The sequence below is a fragment of the Mobula birostris genome, chromosome 4 (genome assembly GCF_030028105.1).
Source record: "Mobula birostris isolate sMobBir1 chromosome 4, sMobBir1.hap1, whole genome shotgun sequence".
Lineage (NCBI taxonomy): Eukaryota > Metazoa > Chordata > Chondrichthyes > Myliobatiformes > Myliobatidae > Mobula > Mobula birostris.
In genome coordinates, this window is record NC_092373.1 from 18,244,128 (window position 1) to 18,266,919 (window position 22,792).

General features: G+C 44.2%; 1 protein-coding gene across 4 annotated transcripts in view; it reads right to left on the reverse strand.

The window, feature by feature from the left end:
- Nucleotides 1-22,792, reverse strand: part of LOC140196181 (mediator of RNA polymerase II transcription subunit 12-like protein) — a 720,072-nt gene that overhangs the window by 601,769 nt on the left and 95,511 nt on the right. For all 4 annotated transcript variants that reach the window (XM_072254957.1, XM_072254955.1, XM_072254956.1 and 1 more), the window contains exons 6-7: nucleotides 20,603-20,775; nucleotides 1,617-1,727 (exon numbers count right to left, since the gene is read on the reverse strand). In XM_072254957.1, the coding sequence (XP_072111058.1) occupies nucleotides 1,617-1,727; nucleotides 20,603-20,775 (284 nt within the window). The remainder of the gene's footprint in view (nucleotides 1-1,616; nucleotides 1,728-20,602; nucleotides 20,776-22,792) is intronic.

A 22,792-nucleotide genomic window follows, 5' to 3' on the forward strand; every position in this document is an offset into this window, starting at 1 on the left:
CCCTCTGCCATCAGATTTCTGAACGGTCCATGAACACTACCTCACTATTCCTCTTTCACACTATTTATTTATTGTAACTTCTTGCTGCCACAAAACAACAAGTTTCACAACCTATGTGTCTGTGATAATAAACCTGATTTAGATTCTGAAAAGACTCTTCTGTTCATACATGCCATTTTACAAATCAGCTTTATTTGTGACGTGTACATGAAAACATATACAGTAGTGAACTGCATCATTTGTGATGTGCCGTGGGCATTTTTCCAGCACTAACATAGCATGCCTACATCTTACTCACCATAACTCGTATAGCTTTTTGGAATGTGGGAGGAAACGGGAGCACCCGCAGGAAACATGCGCGGTCACGGTGAAAACGTTCAGACAGCGGCGGAACCAAACCCTAATCTTCCAATTGCTGGCACTGTGAAGTGTTAGCTACCCATGTCATCCAAGACAACCAAAATGTTCAGTCAACATAATCTAGGCGTCTCAGTTCAGAGGGAGCAACTTCAGAATACAAGGACTTCCCTTTATGATGGAGATGAGGAGGAATTTCTTTAACCAGAGGGTGGTAAATCTGTGGAATTCATTGCCATGGAGGGCTGTGGGGGCTAAATCATTGGATATATTTAAGGTGGGGATTGATGGGTTCTTGAATAGTATGGGCATCGAAGGTTCCGGGGAGAAGGCAGGAGACTGGGGTTGAGAGGGATAATAAATCAGCCATAATAGGATGACAGAGCTGGCACAATGCCTAATTCTGCTCGTGTGTCATACAGTCTTCCTGCAAGAGGACTACAAACTCGTTGTGGTTTGGAGGCTTGCGTACCTCAATGACCCAGAGAACCATGTTGGCGAGAGTCAGAACATTATGCTTTGGCTCTTGTTTGGGTTACCCATGCCAAACAGGTCAAATGGTAGAGGCCAGACTAAGGGTGTTCCACCAGTCCTCCAGGTCCAGGTGTTTAGCTCAGATCTAACAAGCCTGACTGGTTAAACAAAATTGTTATGGAAACAGCAATGAAGAATTCTTCAACATCTGAGAGCAATGGCATTCCTGAGTGTCTACCCAGGCCTTGTATGACTGACAGTAGTGACAACTGAGAGGAAGCTATTGACATGATGAAGGAAGCCCTGAACACCACCAGAGATGGAGGACCTTCACTGCTGCTCTAAAGCCAGCGACATAACGGGCAGTAAAATAATTGTCTTCTGGTCTTATAGTCTTAATCCAATTTCCTACCAGTTGGCCTATAGCCCTTTAAACTTTTGTCATCAATACACCTGCACATATACTTCTTAAATGTATCTAATGCTGTGGCCTCAATCACTTGGTCTAGCAATTGGCTCTATGTATCTACATCCGCTGTGTAAAAATTACACTTAACACTTTGCCATATTGCTGTGTATCAAGCAGCAAATTTGCTTCAATTCTACTCCCAAGGGCTACTTGAACTGACAATACAAGAGAGTATAGATGTTGGAATGTAGAGAGATGAATTATCCTAATCAGAGTTCAATGGAGCTTTGTAAATGACCTGGTGCCTAGAACACCAGCATTATTCATTCTGCTTTCTTACCAAAGGAATGAGTTCATCAAGGGAATCCTTGCTTACCTGCAGCATAAGAGGCAACAGCAGCTTAAGAAGTTCATCGTCTGCTGGTTTGACTTTCTCCAGCACCTCCAGGATCCAGGTCAAGTATTCATGTCTTTCCAACATACCATCCTGCAACAAAACAGAGCTGCAAGTTAAAATGGGCTCACCTTTGATCAGTTGTGGTCATTTTTCAAGCAAACAACTTAAGATCCCAACAATTCATTAAACATCCTTCACAGAATACTTGCACTATAGCAGCAGTGAGAGTAGGGATGGAAGTTTGTTCAGCTTTCTCTTGTGATGCAAGTACAAGGGGAAAGGAAGTAAATAATACTGCAGAGATGATGACAATTATCAAAATTAAACCTTGCATAAAAGTGACATTTATCAAGATTAGCTTTATTTGTCAAATGTACATCAAAACATTCACTGAAATGGGTCATCTGAATCCAAGGACGTGCTGGGGGCAGCCTGGTGCCGACAACTATCTAACATTAACCCTGATGTCTTTGGAATGTAGGAGGAAACCGGAGCACCTGGAGAGTGCCTTTATTTATTAGCTATTTTTTGACATACAGCACAGAATAAACCCTTCCAGTCCTTCAAACCGTGCTGCCCTGTAACCCCCGATTTAATCCTAGCCTAATCATGGGGCAATATACAATGGCCAATTAACCTACTAACTGGTACACCTTTGGAGTGTGGGGGGGGGGGGACCGGAGGACCCAGAGGAAACCCAAGCAGTCACGGGGAGAACATACAAAGTCCTTACAGGCAGTGGCGGGAATTGAACGCAGGTTCCGTGCCACTCCGACTTTAACAATGTTAGTTATCCATAAGGTGCTAAAATTACTCAGGTCTTACAGTAAAATGCTATCCATCCAAAGGACTAATTAGGTTTGTCTTTTTGTAGATGCTGCCTGACCTACTGCATAGTTCCAGCATTCTCTGTTTATTACAGATTTACAGCTGCTGCAGTATTTTGCTTCTGTTCTACTCTGAGGGGTATATGAACTGAAGGGACTAGATAGTGTAGGTGCTGGAATTTGGAGACACAACTAATGTACTGGAGAAATCCAGCAGCTTAAGCAACATCTGTGGGCATGGAGGTGGGCCAGGGAAATGTCAGCATTTCAGGCTGAAGCTCTGCATCAGAACTATTTGAATAGATACTTTTCATACAGAGTGTTTGCTCTTGCAACATAGGCCATTCAGCAGCAAGATTGCCTGACCAAGTTACCAAAGAAAAATCACAGAATGTTGGAAGAATAGGAAATACAACAACTACCTCACACTCAATGCCATCATCTCCAAGGAAATGATTGTGAACTTCAGGAAAGTGAAGTTGGGAAAAAACACACCAGTCCTCACTGAGGGATTCAGCAGTGGAAAGGGTGACTAGCTTCATGCTCCATGGTCTCGACCTCTCAAAGGATGTAACTTGGGCCCAACACATTGAAGTAGCCATGAAGGTACGCTGGTCGCTCTACTTTGTTAGTCGCAGGAGACTTAATATGTCGTCAAAGATTCTCGTAAATTTCTATAGATACATGCGAATTCTTGACAGAGTGTCCGACAGAGTGATCAGCAGCACTGGGGCTCCACAGGGGACTGTCTTGTCTCCCTGTCTCTTCACCATTTACACCTCAAACTTCAACTACTGCACAGAGTCTTGTCATCTTCAGAAGTTTTCTGATGACTCTGCCATAGCTGGATGCATCAGCAAGGGAGATAAGGCTGAGTACAGGGCTACGGTAGGAAACTTTGTCACATGGTGTGAGCAGAATTATCTGCAGCTTAATGTGAAAAAGACTAAGGAGTTGGTGGTAGACCTGAGGAGAGCTAAGGTACCAGCGACCCCTGTTTCCATCCAGGGGGTCAGTGTGGACATGGTGGAGGATTACAAATACCTAGGGATATGAATTGACAATAAACTGGACTGGTCAAAGAACACTGAGGCTGTCTACAAGAAGGGTCAGAGCCGTCTCTATTTCCTGAGGAGATTGAGGTCCTTTAACATCTGCCGGACGATGCTGAGGATGTTCTACGAGTCTGTGGTGGCCAGTGCTATCATGTTTGCTGTTGTGTGCTGGGGCAGCAAGCTGAGGATAGCAGACACCAACAGAATCAACAAACTCATTCGGAAGGCCAGTGATGTTGTGGGGATGGAACTGGATTCTCTGACGGTGGTATCTGAAGAGAGGATGCTGTCTAAGTTGCATGCCATCTTGGACAATGTCTCCCATCCACCACATAATGGACTGGTTGGGCACAGGAGTACATTCAGCCAGAGACTCATTCCACCGAGATGCAACACTGAGCGTCATAGGAAGTCATTCCTGCCTGTGGCCATCAAACTTTACAACTCCTTCCTTGGAGGGTCAGACACCCTGAGCCAATAGGCCGGTCCTGGACATAATTTACATATTACTATTTAATAATTTATGGTTTTATTACTATTTAATGATTTATGGTGCAACTGTAACGAAAACCAATTTCCCCTGGGATCAATAAAGTATGACTATGACTATGAGAGCATTCTGACCAGCTGCATCACAGCTTGGTGTGGAGGGTCCAGTGCACAGGATCAGCAGAGACTGTAGACGGCTGTACGCTCAGCCAGCTCCATCACTGGCACAAGCCCCTCTATCACAGGCAGTGCCTCAAGGAGGCAGCATTGATCATGAAGGACAGTCACCATCTGAGACATGCCCCTTCTCATCCTCATCATGGAGGATGCACAGGAACCTGAAGACCCACATTCAGTGCGACAAAGACAGCTCCTTCCTCCCTGCCATCAGATTTTCTGGATGAACGCTACCTCGTTATTCCATTTTTCACACTGTTTGTTTTGTAATATTATGTGAATGGCATTATTATTACAGAAGATCTGACCGGGGACCAGCGCGCAAGTGCCACTACAAAGAAGGTACGGCAACGCCTTTACTTTCTTAGAAGTTTGCACAGGTTCAGCACATCTTCCAAAACTTCAAAAAACTTCTATAGATGCACAGTGGAGATTATCCTGACTGGCTGCATCATGGCCTGGAATGGAAACACCAATGTCCATGAAAGAAAAATCCTATAAAGTAGTGAATATAGCTCAGCTTATCACAGGGAAAGCCCTCCCCACAACTGAGCACTACCACAAGGAAGCAGTATCAAGGATCCTACCATCTAAGCCATGCTCTTTTCTCACTGTTACCATCATAAAGGAGGTACAGGGACATAAGGTCCCATCCACCAGCTTTCAATAACTGGTGTGACCCCCTTTGCACAGCAATAACTTCAACCAAATATTTCTGGTAACTATTGATCAATCCTGCACATCGGCTAGGAGGAATTTTAGGCCATTCCTCCTTACAAAACTGCTTCCACTCTGGGATGTTGGTGGACTGCTTGCTTCAGGTCTTTCTACAACATTTCTATAGGATTAAAGTCAGAACTTTGTCTCGGTCACTACAAACGACAAATTTTCTTTTTTTAAAAACCATTCTGTTGTTGATTTACTCGTCTTGTTGCATGATTCAACTTTTATTTAAGTTTCAGGTGACAGACTGCTACCCTGACATTCTCCTGTAAAATGTCTTGATACAATTTTGAATTCATTATTCCCTCAACAATTGCAAGCTGTCCAGGCCCCGAGGCAGTAAAGCAGCTCCAAATTATAACCATATAACATATAACCATATAATAATTACAGCATGGAAACAGGCCATCTCGGCCCTTCTAGTCCGTGCCGAACTCTTACTCTCACCTAGTCCCACCGACCTGCACTCAGTCCATAACCCTCCATTCCTTTCCTGTCCATATATCTATGCAATTTAACTTTAAACGACAACATCAAACCTGCCTCAACCACTTCTGCGGGAAGCTCATTCCACACAGCTACCAATCTCTGTGTAAAGAAGTTCCCCCTCATGTTATCCCTAAATTTTTGCCCTTTAACTCTCAACTCATGTCCTCTTGTTTGAATCTTCCCCATTCTCAATGGAAAAAGCCTATCCATGTCAACTCTATCAATCCCCCTCATAATTTTAAACACCTCTATCAAGTCCCTCCTCAACCTTCTACACTCCAATGAATAAAGACCTAACTTGTTCGACATTTCTCTATAACTTAGGAGATGAAACCCAGGCAACATTTTAGTAAATCTCCTCTGTACTTTCTCAATTTTATTGACATCTTTCCTATAATTCAGTGACCAGAACTGTACACAATACTCCAAATTTGGCCTTACCAATGCCTTATACAATTTCGATATTACATCCCAACTCCTATACTCAATACTCTGATTAGTAAAGGCCAGCATACCAAAAGCTTTCTTCACCACCCTATCCACATGAGATTCCACCTTCAGGGAACTATGTACCATTATTCCTAAATCCCTCTGTTCTACAGCATTCTTCAATGCCCTACCATTTACCATGTATGTCCTATTGTGATTAGTCCGATCAAAATGTAGCACCTCACATTTTTCAGCATTAAACTCCATCTGCCATCTTTCAGCCCACTCTTCTAACTGGCCTAAATCTCTCTGCAAGCTTTGAAACCCAACTTCATTATCCACAGCGCCACCTATCTTAGTATCATCTGCATACTTACTAATCCAATTTACCACCCCATCATCCAGATCATTAATATATATGACAAACAACATTGGACCCAGTACAGATCCCTGAAGCACACCGCTACACACCGCCCTCCAATCTGACAAACAGTTATCCACCACTACTCTCTGGTGTCTCCCATCCAGTCACTGCTGAATCCATTTTACTACTTCGATATTAATGCCTAACGATTGAACCTTCCTAACTAACCTTCCATGTGGAACCTTGTCAAAGGTTACGATGCTCCTTCCACCATGCTTCACAGCCGGGATGTGGTTTTGGTGTTGTTGTGCAGTACCCTTTTTCCTCTAAACACAGCAATGTGTATTTCTGACAATAAGTTCAACTTTTGTCTCATCTGTCCACAGAGCATTGTCCCAGAAGAGTTGTAGAGCATCCAGGTGTGGTTTTTTTTTTTTTTGCGAACTTGAGAAGTGCAGCAATGTTTTTGTTTGGAGAGTAGTAGTTTCTTCCGTGGTGACCTTCCATGAACCCCATTCTTGTTCAGTGTTTTTCTTATAGTGGACACATGAACAGAGACTTTAGCAAGTTCTAGAGATTTCTGCACATCTTTTACTGTTACCCTTGGGTTCTTTTTCACTTCCTTCAGCATTACACGTTGTGCTCTTGGAGTGATCTTTGTTGGACACTCATTGCTAGGGAGAGTAGCAATAGTACTGAGTTTCCTCCATTTGTAGACATTTTCTCTTACAATGGACTGATGAACACGCAGGTCTTTAGAAATGCCTTTGTAGCCTTTTCCAGCTTGGTGCATCTCTACAATTCCTCTTCTAAAGTCCTCTGAAAGTTGTTTCTTGAGAAGAGCAAGATCTGTCAGTAACATGACCTTGTGTGTCTTTTTAATAGGGCAAGACACCTCTACAACCCATACCTCCAATCTCACCTCGTTGACTGGAATACCTGACTCCAAATAGCTTTTGTAGAAGGCATTACCCCAGAGGTTCACATACTTTTTCCACATACATGTAATATTGGATATTTTTTCTAAATAAATTAATTCTCCAGCCTTGGATCCCTTTTGCCAATCAACTGTCCAGCTCTTAGCTCCATCCCTCCCCCTCCTATCTTCTCCTATCATTTCGTATCTCCTCCTCCCCCTGCCACTTTCAAATCTCTTACTATCTCTTCTTTCAGTTAGTCCTGACGAAGAGTCTCAGCCCGAAACATCGACTGTACCTCTTCCTGTAGATGCTGCCTGGCCTGCTGTGTTCACCAGCATTTTGTGTGTGTTGAATGGACAAGAATAATGCTTTTTGGCGTTATTTTTTTAATTGGGTTCTCTTTATCTAGTTTTAGGGCTTACATGAAGATCTGATTACATTTTAGGTCATATTTATGTAGAAACAGAGAAAATTGCACAGGGTTCACAAATTTCTTAGCACCACTGTAGACATGTTGTTGTTGAGTGCCATCGAGTCTTCATCGACTCATAGCGACCATATGCATAGTGTAGTTGTCCATAGGGTTTTTGTGGCGAAATACAGACCCAGCTGGATTCAAACTCAGGACCATCTGCCTTGAGGTCCAGTGCTGATGCCACTACACCACCAGCCAGCCCATACAAACATAGATTTCTTACTGTAATCTATAGTTTTGCTATGTATTGCTCTGTGCTGCTGATACATTTCACATCATATGTCAGTGATAGCAAACCTGATTAGATTAGATTATGAGAACACTCAGTCCTCTTTTATTGTCATTTAGAAATACATACATGCGTTAAGAAATGATACAATGTTCCTCCAGAGTGATATCACAGAAAACAGGACAAACCAAAGACTAACACTGACAGAACCACATAATTACAATATTTAGTTACAGCAGTGCAAAACAATACTATAATTTGATAAAGAACAGACCATGGGCACAGTAAAAAAAAAGTCTCAAGTCCCGATCGACTTCCGAGTCCCCAGTAGCAGGCGGCAAAAGGAAGAAACTCCCTGCCATAAACCTCCAAGGCACCGACAACTGCCGATGCCTTGGAAGCAGCCGACACCGAGTCCGTCCATCCGAAAACTTCGAGCCTCTGACCAGCCCCTCCGATACAGCCTCCCGAGCGCCATCCTCTGCCAAGCACCTTCGACCTAGCCCCGGCCGCTGAAACAAGCAAAGCCAAGGATTCGGGACCTTCTGCTCCGGAGATTCTGGTTACCACACAGTAGCAGCGAAGCGGGCATTTCAGAAGTTTCTCCAGATGTTCCTCCATCCTCTCAAGTCTGTCTCCATCAAATCAGAATTGTGCACGGTCCCCTACTTGACAGATTACAGATATCATTCACCGGAGAGGCCGCACGCACTGCCGTCACACCACCATCTTCTCCTCCTCTCCTGATACTAGGGAATCAATGCACCTTTCCAGCCATTCTCCATACCCACAGCATGGAGCTTTGGATGCGAATGGAGCTGACAAGAGTATTGAAAGTTCATCATTATTTTCCTGAAGAGTGAGAGTGCAGCCGGGCAATTTCTGGGGTGCAAAACCTAAAGAGAAACTGGAATGATTAAGAGCAAGGTGTGAAGCCAGACTCGTGACTTTAAGGCAAAGGCACCCGATTAGGCGTATTCTGTCGTGTTAACATTCCCATCCACATTACCCTACAAATAGACTGTCAGAATTCAGACTTCAGTCCATAATTGGAGGTGAAATGCATGCATTCTGTTGGAATAGCACAATTTAATACCAGCAGTAATTTTGTGCACATCAGAATATCTATCAGTGAATATAACTGGATTTAAGCAGAAGGTATTCAGCAAGCCAGGCATCAAATAGAGAGGAAGAAAGGGTTAATGCTTCAGGCCAACAGCCCCTCAGAGGAATAAAACTTTCAAAACTCCAGGGAACCAGTGACCATTCCTTGGGCTTTTTAAACATGCAGACATTCTGCATGGCTCATCATGCAAAGAGGTGGTCTGTTAATTCCCCGATTTTCACTTCACAAAGCAAGAATATTATTGACCAAACCTCTAAAGCAGAATTAGGCCACGTTTAATGCTGGCATGGTCACATTGTGTCTTTGGTTGACTCATAGCCAAGGGCTGCATAGAGGGGGGATGGATTGAAAAAGGTTTTTTTTTTCTCCCTGTTTGTTGGCTCAGAGGCAAATTTAAACATTTTACTTATGCAAGTAGGAACAATGAGGGATTGTGGTTGTAATCCAGGAACCTTTAAAATCTATGGAAATTGTATCTACACCTGCGGAGGAGTCTAGAAACCGAGGATACAGCCTCAGAATAGAGGGATGCCAATTTAGAACTGAAATAAGGAGGAATTTATTTAGCCAGGGGGTTGTGAATCTGTGGAATTCATTGCCTCAAACAGCTGTGGAGGACAGGTTATCAGGTATATTTAAAGTAGAGGTTGATAAGTTCTTGTTTAGTAAGGTATGAAAGGTTACAGGGAGAATGGGGTTGGGAGAGATAATAAATCAGCTATGATGGAATGATGGAATGGTGGAGCAGACTCAATGGGCCGATTGACCTAATTCTGCTCCTATAACGGTCTTATCTATGGAGGGCAACGAACAGGTATAGTTTCAGGTCAGGACACTTCATCAGTTTCTCATGCAGACTTTGATGCGTGTGCCACCAATTTCGTGAAGCCCAACATAAATACATAAATAAAATCAATATTACTTTCAAATTCAACTGGGCTTATTTTATGTCATCAATATTTGTGTATAAAAAATCAGGTGGTGCAGGACAAGATGTATAGAGTATTTTACAACACACATCATTGAAGGAACCATATGTAACACAGAAAAGTGAGAACCAATGAGAGCTTTTCCTTGAGAATAGAGCTTGCAATTCAGAATTTATCCAATGAATCGCTCCACCACCAGCACAACAACTCCACAAAGTACTGCTCAAACAAATATATCTTGGCAAAAGTAAACCCAACCGAAAAAGAGAAACAGCTTGGGCGTTAATAATAATTCTTTGTTAACGGATCAGTTCTGAAAAGGGGAAGTGAAGCCAATGCTCCTCCGTTAAGCCCCATTTACTTGACAGCTGTGAATTTCCAATGACATCCCCTTTAACGCTGCAGAAACTGCTCTCATGTGACAAGGGCTCCTGCTGAAATTTAATCTACACCATTCACATTGCCGGGAAAAAATTCCCCAGCACTAGTGAGCAGGGAAAAAAAACCTGCATAAAAAGCCAAAATTGCAACTTCAATTTTTGGCATCGCTGGTGGAGGGAGACTGTTTTTGGCCACAGGCACTCTGTGATAGCAGAAAGGTAACAATGTGATCATTTTTCATTGCCATTCAGAGGGTAACACACCATCTCTGAGCCCTAAACTTCAAGGTCCAAGCCTCATCTAAAAAACTTGAGTACAAAATATTATAAGATCACATTAATGCTGTAATCTAGGGAGACTCCATAAGTCTTTGAGGCATAGCAGCAGAAAGGCTATTTGACCCATCAAGTCTGCTCCAGCATTCCATCATGGCTGATTTATTATCCCTCCCAACCCCATTCTCCTGCCTTTACCCCATAACTCTTGATGCTCTTACTAATCAAGAACCTATCAATCCCCACCTTAAATATACTCAATGACTTGGCCTCCAGAGCCATCAGAGCCCGTGTCAGGAGCACAGACATAGAGATGGGATTTTAAACAAAGACTGCACGGGCAGTCTTTGGAATCTGAGAAAGGAGAATAACATGTTGTCTTCCTGATGAATGGAGTTAAGATGCAGATAGGCTGATGAAAGCAAAGTACAGTATCTGGAACTGCTCCCACCATTTCTCTGGGAGCTGCTACACAAATATCTTGCCCACTGCGCTGACTAGATGGACAAAATCAACACTACAATTGGGGAACATGGCTTCGGCCACCGTGAAGAAACGGACCTTCCCTGAGGTAGACCCAGAATAGGAGTAGTCATCTTAGTTGAAAGAGGTCACAGCTGTAGGATCACTTAAATTCCCTGCATACACTCAGTGGCTACTTTATAAGGTACCTCATGTACCTTCTGACTGCATGTCTGTGATCTTCTGCTGATTTAGTCCATCCACTTCAAGGTTCAATGTATTGTATGTTCAGAGATGCTCTTCCGCATATCACTATCGTAACCATGTGGTTATTTGAGTTACTGTCATCTTAAACCAGTCTGGCCATTCTCCTTTGACCTCTGTCACTAACAAGGCGTTTTCACCCACAGAACTGCCACTCACCGGATGTTTTGTTTTATTTTTCGCGTCATTCTCTCTAAACTCTAGAAAATATTGTGTGAGACAATCCCAGAAGGTCAGCAGTTTCTGAGATACTCAAACCACCCCATCTGACACCAACAATCATTCCACAATCAAAGTCACTGAGATCACATTTCTCCCCAAGTCTGATGTTTGGTCTGAACAACAACTGAACCTCTTGACTGTGAGTGTACGCTTTTATGCATTGAGTTGCTGCCACATGATAGGCAGATTAGGTATTTGCATTAATGAAGTGGCAACTGAGAGTGTACTCCTCTGCCCATGTATACACAATCAGATTGTGGATTCGTGGCTGAAGATCCTCACCTCTTCGTTTAGGGCTTTAGTGGGGATATTTGGAAAGTACATGCTTTGACTTCAGTGATGGACCTGCCAACATCATCGTTGTCAAAACATTGCTGAACTTCATGTGCTCTCACCATCCACCACCTGTTCTTTCAATCTTGGGCAGCTTTTGCTGGACCTTTGTCTTCTAGAGCCTACAAAATTCCAAGGAACTGAGGTCCTTGTGGTTTGTCAGTTCCTCAGTTTCCTGGTCATTCTCAAATCAGGCCCGGTTCCTCTTGGTCGAGAAGCTGCAAGTCTTCTCATAGCTGTCAATGGTGGTACACTTCAGGACGGAACATGTGCTAATGATACTTTGTAGCTCGAATGTACCGAAGGATGACAGTCGTTTCTGAGGTACTTTATGGGATCCTTAGAGGCTCGGACTTTGCTTCTATTTCTGACTTCCAATAATTTCCCCCACTTCTCTATTTTTCCATTCTGATTCACCTCTCAACCCAACTTTTCTTCTTACCTGCCCATCACCCTCTGGTTCCTCTCCTCCTTCCTCACGTTGCCCACTGCCTCCTTCTATCAGATTCTTTCTTCTTCAGCCTTTTACCTTTTCTACTTATCCCCTCCCTCACTACCCACATTCCCCATTTCCCCTCACCTGCTTTCACCTAACATCTGCCACCTTGTACTCATTCCCTTCCTCCACTTCCCCACACCTTCTTATTCTGGCTCCTGTCCTTTCGTTTCCTGTCCTGATGAAGGATCTTGGCCTGAAACGTTGAATATCTATTCCTCTCCATGGGTGTAGCCTGACCTGTTGAGTACCTCCAGCATTTTGTGAGTATCAATGCTATATACTATGTTCACTTGGAGCTTCCAGGTTTGGGGCACATCTGCTGATGACCGTAATGTGGAGATAAAGGAGACTGAAGTTGCTGGGATCTGGAGCAAAATCTAGACGCATGAGCCAACTCAGCAGGCTGAACAGCATTTGTGGAGCAAAGAGATGGTTGAAGTTTCGGATCGAGACTCTGCATCATGACTGAGAGGGTAGGGGGAGACGGTTAGCACAAAGAACAGGAGGAGTTACGCAGGGGCTGTCAGATAATAGGTGGAACGAGGTGAGGAGGGGGATGACGAGCAGATGAAGATGAAGTCCTTAGGAGTTTGTGGAGATTCTGCATGACTCTAAAACTTTGACAAATTTCCAAAGACATGTAGTGCAGAGTATATTGCCCGGTATGGAAACACCAATGCCCTTGAATGGAAAATCCTACAAAAAGTAGTGTTTACGGTCCAGTGCATCATGGGTAAAGCCCTCCACAGCATTGAGCACATCCATAAGGAAAGGAGCACCTATCATCAAGGACCTCCAGCACCCAGGACATGCTCTCTTCTTGCTACTACCATTAGGAAGTCTCAAGAGACACACCATCAGGTTCAGGAACAGTTATCACCCCTCAACCACCAGGCTCTTTAATCAAAGAGAATAACTTCACTCGCCTCATCATTGAAATGTTCCCACAATCAATGGATTCACTAATAAGAACTCTTCATCTCATGTTCTCAATATTTATTGCTTATTTATTATCATTTCCTCTTTCTGTATTTGCACAGTTTATTGTTTTTCACACTCTGGTTGAACATCCTGGTGGGGCGTTCTTTCATTGATTTTATTATGACTATTGTTCTATAGGCTTATTGAGTATGCCCACAAGAAAATGAACCTCGGGGTTCCATATGGTGACACATATGTACTTTGATAATAAATTTACTTTGAACTCTTAATTTTTGAGAAATAGAAAGTAGATGCTGTGATGTGTTTGTGCTCCTTATAGTGAACTGTTCACCTTATCCACGGCGCAAGTTGCTGACAGCAGACCAGCTCGGTCTCAATGAGGCTCACACTGCGAATGCAGTGTTCCTTGTCCAGTTTGCCTTGCCAGTAAAAAATGTCCCCAGTACCTTGTATATTAAACTAGCCATCTCCTGCCCATCAGATTGCCAGGATAATGATGCCAAGGTACTTGCATATCCCCAAAAGGCAGCATTTAAGTCCACCAGTGTTGGGATGATCCACAAGGCTCCCAAAATTATAGCTTTCCGTATTGCGAAAGCTATCCATGCGTGGATGCCTTTAGTAGGAAATAGTTATTTCATTCCAGATATCATACAGGTTTTCCATCGTCTGCAATATCACATTAAATATGACCTGCAGCCAAGGTTTGTAAGGGTTGTATTAAGTCAGTACCAGACATTTTGAATGAACCCCATGCTATTTTCTGGGACAAAACTTCCATCAGAGTCTCCTCACCAAAACAGGTGCATCATTGCAAGATGATTGGAGGGAAGTACATGGTAGGATATTACACAGAGAACAGTCTGTGTGTGTGGACAGCCTTGACAGAACCATTGGGGAATTTAAGAGACACTTAGATAGGCACATGGATGATAGAACAATGGGGGGCAACGTAGGAAGCATTAAATTGATTTTAGAGCAGGTTAAAAGGTCGACAAATGTCATAGGCTGAAGGGCCTGTACTGTGCATAATGTTCTATGTTCTATGATTCTGCTTCTCTTCCCGTGGACTCCTGAGTATTTCCATCTGTTCTTATTTTGTTTAGGCTTCCAGCAACTCCAGTTTTTGTTCTGAGCATTCATGATGGAGCATACTTACGGCCTTTCCGTATCCAGCCGACTCTAACAAATCTACAAAGCTTTGCACCCAGAAGTTCAGAGGAGTGAATCAACTCAAACTCCAGGGATTACAGGAGAACACAGAAAATAAATTAGCACCTCACAATATGGAAGAATTTAATTGGGATATTCATAAGGTTAAGTCCCAGATGACCAAAGAAAATTTCCATTACTCAAGCCTAATTTTAATAGCAGATACACATTAAATCTTAAAACTATCCTTAACAATCTTAATACAATCATACAAAATTTTGAATCATAGAACAGTTAATATTATATATATATATATATATATATATATAGGATTTTTTTAAAAAGGGGAAGGAAGATAAACGAAGTGAATGGGCAACATGGTAGTGTAGCCGTTAGCATAATACTATTACAGCATCAGCGACCCAGGTTCATTTTGCTGACTGCTAGGAGTTTGTACGTTCTCCCTGAGGCCACGTGGGTTTCCTCCAGGGGCTCCTGTTTCCTCCCACATTCCAAAGACATACAGGTTAGTAGGTTAATTGGTCACATGGGCATAACTGAGCTGCACGGGCTCATTGGGCCAGAAGGGCCTGTTAAATAATCACAGTATCAAACCAAGGGATGGCAAAACCAGTTCATTTAACTTCAGTGATGAGAAAACTGCTGGAAGAAACCACAAGAGAAAGTACAAGTTTTCACTTAGACATGTCCAAATTAACAACGGACAGTCAGAAAAGATTTGAAGGAAGAATGCCTCTGATGAGATTGAAATTGTTAAAAGTACTAACAAGGATCGTCGTTGTATTTCATGTAACCTACGTCGACTGTAACAAGACTTTTGACACAAGGTAGGATCAAAGAAAATGTCTCAAATATTAAAAAAAGGGTGAATGCACTCAAGTCTTCTCTCTTGTTCTGGAGAATCAAGAACACAAGTGCAGGTTTAAGGAGAGAGGAGAAAGATTTAATGTGAACTTAGAAACATAGAAATCTACAGCACATTACAGGGCCTTCAGCCCACAATGTTGTGCCAACCATGTACTCTACTCCAGAAGCTGCCCAGAATTTCCCTACCAAACAGCTCTACTTTTCAAAGCTCCATATACCTATCTAAGAGTCTCTTAAAAGACTTGAGGGGCAACCTTTTTTTTACACAAAGGATAGTATCTGTGTGCAATGAGATGTCAGAGAAACTGGTTGAGATAGGTACAGCAACAACCTCTAAAAGGCAGTTGGAGAGATACATGGATTGGGAGGGCTTAGGGCAGGGGTTCCCAAAATGTTTTATGCCATGGACCAATACTATTAAGCAAGGGGTCCGGAGACCCCAAGGAACCCCCTTGGAGAGATATGGGCTAAACGCTGGTAAATGGAGCTAACTAAAATGGGACATCTTAGTTGTCATGGACCAGTTGGACCGGTGCCCATGCTGTAGGAAAGGCACAAAGACACAGCTAACAGATCCACTGTCTCACAGCTCCATCAACCCAGCTACAATCCAGATCTCCCAACTTTGTATGTTCGCACTGTGACCATGTGGATTGTCTCTGGGAGCTTTGGTTTCCTCCCACATTCCGAGACCAGTGGGTAATTAGTCAATTGGCTATTGCAAGCTGCACCAAGCCTGGAGGTGAAGAATAGATTCTTGGGGGGAGGGGGGAGTTTGGAATTAAAGAGAATGAGTGAAAAGTAAGGAGATGAGTGAACACATGTGCTTGAGATCAGTATGGCCCGAAGGCCCTGTATCCATTTTGTGATTCTATGGAACATGGTATTTTGGATCCAAAATTGGCTCAGTGGCAGGTGGCAGAGGGTATGATTAACACTTTCCATCACCATAAAGCTGTTCATGATGCTGTCCAATGGGGTTTTGGGTGGTTAAAGATCGTGAACACAATTAAACAGTTACATAGATTTACTGTGAACAGACACTGTGCACTAAAATCTGCAGTGTATAAGACCATAAGACATAGAAGCAGAATTAGACCATTCAGCCCATCGAGTCTGCTCTGCCATTCCATCATGGCTGACTTATTATCCCACTCAACCCCATTCTCCTACCTTCTCCCCATAATCTCTGATGCCCTGACTATTCAAGCAACCTATCAACCTCTGCTTTAAACATTCCCAATGACTTGGCCTCCACAGCCATCCGTGGCAACAAATTCCACAGATTCACCGCTTCTGGCTACAGAAATTCCTCCCCATCTCTGTTCTTAAGGGACAGCTTTGTATTATGAGGCTGTGCTCTCCAATGCTAGACTCCCCCACTGTAGGACACCATGGGTTCCGGCTGCCAGGGACACCTACTGTTCATTACTGACACCCTTTCAGGGCGACACTTCCTTGACACAGGCGCTCAAGTGACTGTGCTGCCAGCGTTGCCGATTGATGGAAGACAAAGTGCGATGAAACCTTGCTGGAGGTTGCCAGTGACGCAGGATCCAGACTTACGGGACCTGATGAGTGACACTCTGCTTCAGTAGGCAACATTACACGTGAGAATTTGTCCCATCTAAAGTGCTGAGACCTCTGCTCAGTTCAGATCTCCCATGTGCCCAAGGATTACTAGTTGATCTTAAGAACTGCCGGCTTGTGGATGTCAAGGACTTTGGGTCGTTACCCAGTAAGTTCACAACAACAACTCTGTCAAGCGCATGCACCATCTTATACGAGTTTACTGGACCGCTGGGTGAATTCCCAAACCTCACCAAGCCCGCATTCTCGGCTACAGTCACAAAACATAGGGTCCAGCACCACGTTTCCACAACTGGCGTGCCAGTCCATGCCCATGAGCGCAGACTGGACCCAGAAAAGATAGCGACCATGAAGGCTGAGTTGGCCAACATGGAAATACACGGCATTGTACACAGGTCAAATAGCCCCTGTATAGTGTGCTTAAAGGCATTATCCCTAATCATATACTGGACTGGTCAGCGGATACGACCAGGGCACAAGCTTTTTCCAACGTGACCCTCCTGGCTCACATGCTCCTCAACACACCCATAGCCATTACTACTGATGCTTCAGACTATGCTGTGGGTGCTGTGCACGAACAGTTGGTCAGAAGCGTGTGGCAATCGCTCGCCTTATTCAGCCGGCAGTTCCGTCCCCCCGAAAGGAGGTGCAGCACGTTTGACCGTGAGCTCCTCGGTTTTTACCTGGCTGTCGGCCAATTTTGTTTTCTTCTAGAGAGTCACCATTTCACAGCGTTCGCTGACCACAACCCACTCGTATACACGATGGCCAAAATATTAGACCATTGGTCTGCACAGCAGCAATGCCAACAGGCCAACATATCAGAGATCACAAATGATATACAATATAACAAAGGGAAAAATAATACCGTGGCTGACTGCCTCTCACGGCCAGCCGTTGAAGCCATACACATAGAGGAAGACTATGCCAGCATGGCAGCTGACCAAACTACAGACCCAGAGGTCCAGGCTCACCCAACAGCAGTTACGGGCCTGCAGAGGGCTAATATTAAGTTTGGGGACAGTGAGGCTTCCCTCATGTACAATGTCCCAGCCAGTCATCCTCGCCCCATAGTGCCCACAAACTGGACAGGCTGCACATGCCCACTCACTTCTGGGCTGGAAGGTCTCGAAGAAACTGGTTGCGCTAAAGTTTGTGTGGCACCGCCTTAGAAAGGATGTGCGTGATCAGACGGCAGCCTGTGTGGAGTGCCAGCGGGCAAAATTTAACCGTCATGTTCAGGCACCATTGGCACCTTTTGAGGTCCCCGAGCGACGGTTTGACCATGTCAATATGGACTTTGTTGGTCCTCTTCCCTCCTCCCGCAGATCCAGGCACCCCCTTACTATAGTAGACCGTACAACCAGGTGGTCAGATGTTGTCCCTCTGGCATCAACAACAGTCGCAGATGTGGCTCCGGTGTTCATCAGTACCTGGGGTGCTTGGCTTGGCACACTATTGGATATTTCCTCTGACAATGGTCCCCAGTTCATATCAGATCTCTGGGCTGAGATGGCACAGAACTTTAGTGCTGGACCACCTCACATTATGGCGTATCACCCGCAATCCAGTGGCCTATGTAAGCGGCTTCACTGCACCTTAAAAGCTGCTCTGTGGGCTTCCCTGACCGATAAGTGTTGGCATGATTGTCTCCCATGGGTCCTGCTGGGGTTCAGAACAGCTCCAAAAGAGGGCCTGCAGTCATTCGCGGCTGAGTTGGTACACAGGCAGCTGTTACGAGTGCCAGGTGATTTTATACCTGATGCCGCGATCACCTGGTCGGCCTCTCAACGGTGGTCCATCCTCCTCAGTGAATTCAATTCCTTTTCACCCATTCCTACCTCCCATCGTGGTATACAGCACTCTTAGGTTCCTGTTGACCTGCATTCCGCCTCGTTTGTTTTCGTCCACCATGATGCACACCAACATCCCCTTAGGCCCCCTTATGATGGCCCATTCAGCATTTTGGAACAGAGAGAAAAGACTTTTACCATTGATAAAAGGCATAAACCTGAATGTCTCTCGGCAGATCGCCTTAAACCACCCCACCTTGACTTGGAGGATTCTGCAACCATGCCCCTGCTGTCACGACATGACCAAGAGTGTGTCAACGCAGCTCTGGACGAGCCAGGGGTCCCTGCTGTGCCTCCACCTACGGAGCACAGGACATGAGCTGGGTGGCTCTCCCGAGTTCCGGACATGCTCGCAATGCCAGTTCTACTGAATTCTGGGAAGGGGTGGGGCTGTATAGACTAACGTAATTGGTGGAAACGTATATCATTCACAGGCACTGACATTGGACTGGGGTTCACTTTAAGAGGCTGCTCTGACGTGATAACATAATTACATAAAGTTTTTTTTTACCACACTTAGTGTTCAGGTTTTGGGGTACAAAAATGAGTTGTTAAGGTTTTTCCTGAAACATAAAACATCTCTGCAATTTTTATTGGCAAAAACCTACAATTCTTTCTAGGCCTTTCAATAGGTCAAAGGTTTCAAAGAGATCCACCCTCATCTCATTCTTCCAAAATGGATTCACCACCCTGTCTGCTGGTCATAGAAGGATATAAAAGTTGATTAAATTCCACACACTAAATGACAATAAACTTCCAAATGTTGACAGCCCTACGTACTTAAAAACTGAAAAAGCTAATGGGATGCAGAAGTTTTTGAAATGCTAAGTTTTCACCAACTGATCTTTACAATGGAATAAGTTTGTGTATGTAATCCATGATGTTTCCAATGGTGGGAGAGTCTAAGACCAGAGGACACAGCCTCAGAACAGAGGGGTGTCTTTTAAAATGGAGATGATGAGCAATTTCTTCAGACAGAGAATACTGAACCTGTGGAATTCATTGCCAAGAGCAGCTGTGTAGGCCTGTTCATTACGTATATTAAAGACAGAGGTTGATAGATTCTTGATTGGTCATGCTATGAAGGGATACGGGGAGAAGGCAGGAGATTGGGGCTGAGGGGAAAATAGGATCAGCCATGATGAAATGGCGGAGCAGGCTCGATGGGCCAAATGGCCTTATTGTGCTCCTATATCTTACGGTCATTTAACCTGGACAAGAAAAGGGGGCATAAAGACAGCCTGAGATAAATTTAAGAGATTTAGAAAGGAAACATTCAATCACATCATTATCACTCCCAACTCAATGTCAAGAAGTTGCAGATTCTAATCCCATGTAAAGAGGGTTAAGCACGCACACACACACACACACACACACAGAAAAAAAAGGCAGACACTCCAGTAAAATACTGGAGGGATGCGACACAGCCAGAAATCTTGCCTACTCTCTTAGGATGTCGTGAAGAATCCCACAAACAAGAGCAGGGTGGTCATTCCTGGTGTCCTCACCAATATTTACCCCCTACAAATAAACTGCTTTCTATCAATTCAGTCTATCCTGTACAATATCAAACAACCGCAAACTACACAAAAATATTCATTTCAAGTATATTGCACTCCAGATGTTGCTGCTTCTTGGATCTTGCTCTGCACCTTTTGGCTCACCTACCTATCCTGGCATTGCCAGGGAAGGGAAACTAACCTCCTGAATCCTGATACAGGTAACATAGCCCAAACATTGCAGGCATAAATTAATTTGAATAGTTTTATTTTAAATACCAAATACAACGGCAAGCACTACTGTGTGGAAGGACGAGGTGATCTGGAGATATGTGTGGATGATGCACCACCCCCATGGACACGTCCGACCTACCTGGAATGCGTAAAATGCCAGCTTCTCGTTGTATTCCCATTGCTTTATTGCTTGTTCCACATCAGGAGGCACCGGCGCTGTAGGCGCAGGACCTTGACCAGCAGGACCGTGGTAATATTCAGCAATTTTGGCCAACTGCTCTCGGAGGTACCTTGTCAAAATCTGTGTCCATTCTGCAAAAGAAGGGGAGGGGAAAGAGGAACGAAATTATTCAAGGCAAGAGAAAAATTTCAACTCAAAAGGCCCAATCCCATTTTACCTATGGTACCTGTTCTTGCTGTGTGGACATCACCAGCTCAGCTAGTATTTATCGCCCAACCAAGATGCTCCTGAATGGAATAACTGATCATCAAACAGCCTTTCAAGATAACAGCTCACTACATTAATGGCTCAGAGCAACACAGTCTGGGCAAGGATGGCAGACTTTTATATAAAATGTATTTCTTTATTGAGATACAGGCCAGAAAAGGCCCTTCCAGCCCTACAAGCTGTGCTGCCCAGCAATCCCCTGATTTAATTCTAACCTAATCATGGGACAACTTAAAAAAGAGATTTGACCTGTCCCCTAAAACCCTCACTAATTTTTATAGATGCACCGTAGAAAGCATTCTTCTAGGGTGCATCACAACTGGTATGGAAGTTGTCCTGTCCAAGACCGGAAGAAGCTGCAGAAGATCGTGAACACGGCGCAGCACATCACACAAACCAATCTTCCATCCTTGGACTCACTTTACACCGCACGCTTTTGGAGCAGTGCTGCCAGGATAATCAAGGACACGACTCACCCAGCCAACACACTTTTCGTCCCTCTTCCCTCCAGGAGAAGGCTCAGGAGCTTGAAGACTCTTATGGCCAGATTTGGGAACAGCTTCTTTCCAACTGTGATAAGACTGCTGAACGGATCCTGACTCTGATCTGGGCCATACCCTCCAAATATCCGGACCTGCCTCTCAATTTTTTTGCACTACCTTACTTTCCATTTTTCTATTTTCTATTTATGATTTATAATTTAAATTTTTAATATTTACTATCGATTTGTAATCCAGGAAAGCACAGAATCAAATATCGCTATGATGATTGTACGTTCTAGTATCAATTGTTTGGCGACAAGAAAGTACGAAGTATAAAATTTACAATAACCAATTAACCAACCAACTGGTTCATCCTTGGACTGTGAGAGGAAACCGGAGCACCCGGAGGAAAACCACACAATCACGGGGAGAACGTACAAACTCCTTACAGGCAGCGGCAGGAATTGAACCCAGGTCGCGGGCACTGTAAATCGTCGTGCTAGCCACTGCGCCACCATGCCACCCCTCCCCATACGACAATCCAATCAGGAGTTGGCCGTCTGGCCCGTCGAGCCTGCTCTGTTATTCAATAAGATCACAGCTAATCTGGGCATGGACTCAACTTCACTTACTTGCCTTTCCTCCATAATCCTCAATTCCTCTATTAAGGCATAATCTACAGTATCTAACTATGGCTTTAATATATTCAATGAGGTAGCCTCTAGCCTCTCTCTGCACAGATAATTCCAAAGTCACTACTCTCTGGGAAAAGAAATAACTCATCTCCATCCCAAATTTATTCCCCCTAATCTTGATGTTATTTCCCCTACTAGTGGAAACAACTTTCTTGACTCCATTTTATCCATTCTTTTCATAACTTTATATGTTTATACAAGATCTCTCAGTCCTTCTATGCCGGTCTGTACGACGAAAAAGCCACAGAATCCACAGCCTCCCGTAACTTCCTGTCGTCTCTCACGCAGGTCTTAGACGACGGCAAGCGGGAGAGTCTGGATCAGCCACTGACCCTGGACTAGCTGACAGACTCCATCCATTCCTTTGAGTCGAGTAAGACTCCCAGAAGCGACGGCTTACCGGCTGAGTTGTACTCGGCTCTGTGGAACTGGATGGGCCCAGACCTGCTGGAAGTGTACAACGCTATGCTTCTGGCCGGCAGCATGTCAGAGTCCATGAGGAAGGGCATCATCACCCTCATCTACAAGCAGAAGGGGGAAAGGGAGGACATTAGAAATTGGAGGCTCATCTCTCTCCTGAATATGGATTACAAGATCCTGTCCAAGGCTATCGCCAACAGGATCAAGTCTGCTCTGGGACAGGTGATCCACCCGGACCAAACCTGTGCTGTACCGGGCAGGAAGATCTCAGACAGCCTCGCGCT